General features: G+C 59.6%; 1 protein-coding gene across 1 annotated transcript in view; it reads right to left on the bottom strand.

The window, feature by feature from the left end:
* Positions 1 to 2,341, bottom strand: part of KCNN3 (potassium calcium-activated channel subfamily N member 3) — a 20,760-nt gene that overhangs the window by 10,797 nt on the left and 7,622 nt on the right. Inside the window, exon 3 of the mRNA XM_010728260.2 lies at positions 1,334 to 1,752. Within this exon, the coding sequence (XP_010726562.2) occupies positions 1,334 to 1,752 (419 nt within the window). The remainder of the gene's footprint in view (positions 1 to 1,333; positions 1,753 to 2,341) is intronic.

Here is a 2,341-nt window from a genome sequence, read left to right as displayed (position 1 = left end):
ACCCGCCTGCTCCCTTTCAGGAGGTACAAAGGACCCCCTGATGCAATGAAGGCACACAGAGCAGAGCTCTCCAGCCCATTCTCCAGCCTCATTAGGAGAAGCAGGAAGAGCAGCACTGTCTGGAAGAGCTCCCACAACCCCAGAGCATTTCCATGCCACTCAGAGACGCTCTGGAGACGTGGATGGGATCGCGTGGTGACACCGAGGGGAGGAGGAGAAGGAGGAGGGGATGGATGGGGTGACCCGACCCCGCATCGCTGAGCCCGGCATCATCCCGCAGCAGAGACTTAAAGGGATTTCATGCGATTGAGCTAATCCACTTAAAGCAAATCATAACGTGCATTTGTCTTCTTGAGTGCTCTCCCACAGACATCCCCATCTCCGTCCTCCTCAGGGATGTGATCCCAACGGGCACCGCCAGCAGAGCCGCCCTGCTCATGGCTCTGCGTCCCACATGGCTACTGGAACATCCCCATCCCTGTCCCAAGCTACCGGGCACGTTGCATGGGGAAGAACTGCTCAAAGCAACTGGGGCACTGGGACAGCCCCGGTACCACTCTGATACCATGGGGACGCTGCCGGTGCATCGTGGCACCTGCTGGCACCGGTTGCCACAGCAACGCCAGTGCTGAGCACCGTGCTGCCATCCAGCAGTGGGTTTGGAAGCACCGTGTTGTCATGGCACTCACAGACAGCCAAGGTGCACCTCTCCCTGTACAAATCCCTTCTGCACCCATCAAAGCCCCACACCGTCCCATCGCCATCCCTATGGCATCTCCTGGGTGTCCCCAGTCCCCATCACCATCCCCATGGTGCCTCCTGGGTGTCCCTAATCCCCATCATCATCTCCATGGCACCTCCTGGGTGTTCCCAATCCCCAGCACCATCTCCATGGCACCTCCTGGGTGTCCCTAACTCTCAATGCCATCCACATGGCACTTCCTAGGTGCCCCAGTCTCCATCGCCATCCCCACAACACCTCCTGGGTGTCCCAATCCCCATCACCATCTCCATTGCATGTCCTGGGCGTCCCAATCCCCATTGCCATCTCCATGGCACCACCTGGATGTCCCCGGTCCCCATCACCACCTCCATGGCACCTCCTGGATGCCCCAGTCCCCATCATCATCCCCATAACACCTCCTGGGTGTCCCAATCCCCATCACCATCTCCATGGCACCTCCTGCATGTCCCCAGTCCCCGTCACCATCCCCACAACACCTCCTGGGTGTCCCAATCCCCATCACCATCTCCATGGCACCTCCTGCATGTCCCCAGTCCCCGTCACCATCCCCACAACACCTCCCAGGTGCCCCCCATCCCCACACCTCACCTCTCACACACCCGCACCGTCCACGCGGCGATGATCCAGAGGGAGATGCTGAACACCAGCAGCACCGTCCCAGGGCAGATGGTCATGAGGGTCTTCATGACAAAACGAGTGTTGAAGTTGATCTTGTTGAGCGCACCAATGCTGCGCGACGAGGCGTCGGTGAAGAGCTTGCTGTGCAGCAGCATGACACGTGCAATCAGGTAGAGCCTCAGGAACATGGGGATGGACAGGATGATGTCCACGTCCGCCTCCGCCCGAGAGGGAGTGTAGGAGAACGCCAAGCGTGCGGTCCAGAAAAATTTGTACTCCCCAGGGATGGGGTGAATGGCACAAACCAGCATCTCCAGGCTGATGTAGAGGATGCGCTCGTACGTCATGGCGATCCGCCAGTCGTCGGCACCGTTGTCGATCACAAAGAGCTGCCAGGAGGGAAAGCACGTGGTTATGGGCAGCCATGGGGCATCCTGTGGTTACAGATGGCCCTATGGGATCCCTTGGTTACAGATGGCCCTATGGGATCCCTTGGTTACAGATGGCCCTATGGGATCCCTTGGTTACAGATGGCCCTATGGGATCCCTTGGTTACTGGGGTCCCTGGGCATCCCCCTGCATCATCCCATCAGCACTGAGGGGAAAGGCACGGAAGGGACCCACATCACACAGCTCAACTGGGATGAGGGGAATGCCCCCAGAGGAACGGGGATGGATGGGGATGGGGACAACAGGGACACGGTGGCGGCACTGGGGACACTCAAAAGCCTCAGGTCCCTTCCAGCTCGCTCCCAGGGCACACAGGACAGCCCCTTCTTCCACCCCCTGGGGCACCTCTGACACAGCAGCTGTGTCACCATTGTGCGACCGCTCCCAGCTGCACCCGGAGGGCGACTTTTTGGGAGGAAGTCAGCGATGGATGCTGTGTTGTCATGGCAACGTGCAGGTTCATCCTGGGCAAAGCCGCTCCTCCGAGCGCTGCAGTGGGGTCTGAGCTGCAATGGGGTCTGCACAGAC

This window comes from Meleagris gallopavo, unplaced genomic scaffold, assembly GCF_000146605.3.
Source record: "Meleagris gallopavo isolate NT-WF06-2002-E0010 breed Aviagen turkey brand Nicholas breeding stock unplaced genomic scaffold, Turkey_5.1 ChrUn_random_7180001956285, whole genome shotgun sequence".
Taxonomy (NCBI): domain Eukaryota; kingdom Metazoa; phylum Chordata; class Aves; order Galliformes; family Phasianidae; genus Meleagris; species Meleagris gallopavo.
This window is presented reverse-complemented; position numbering and strand designations above follow the sequence as displayed.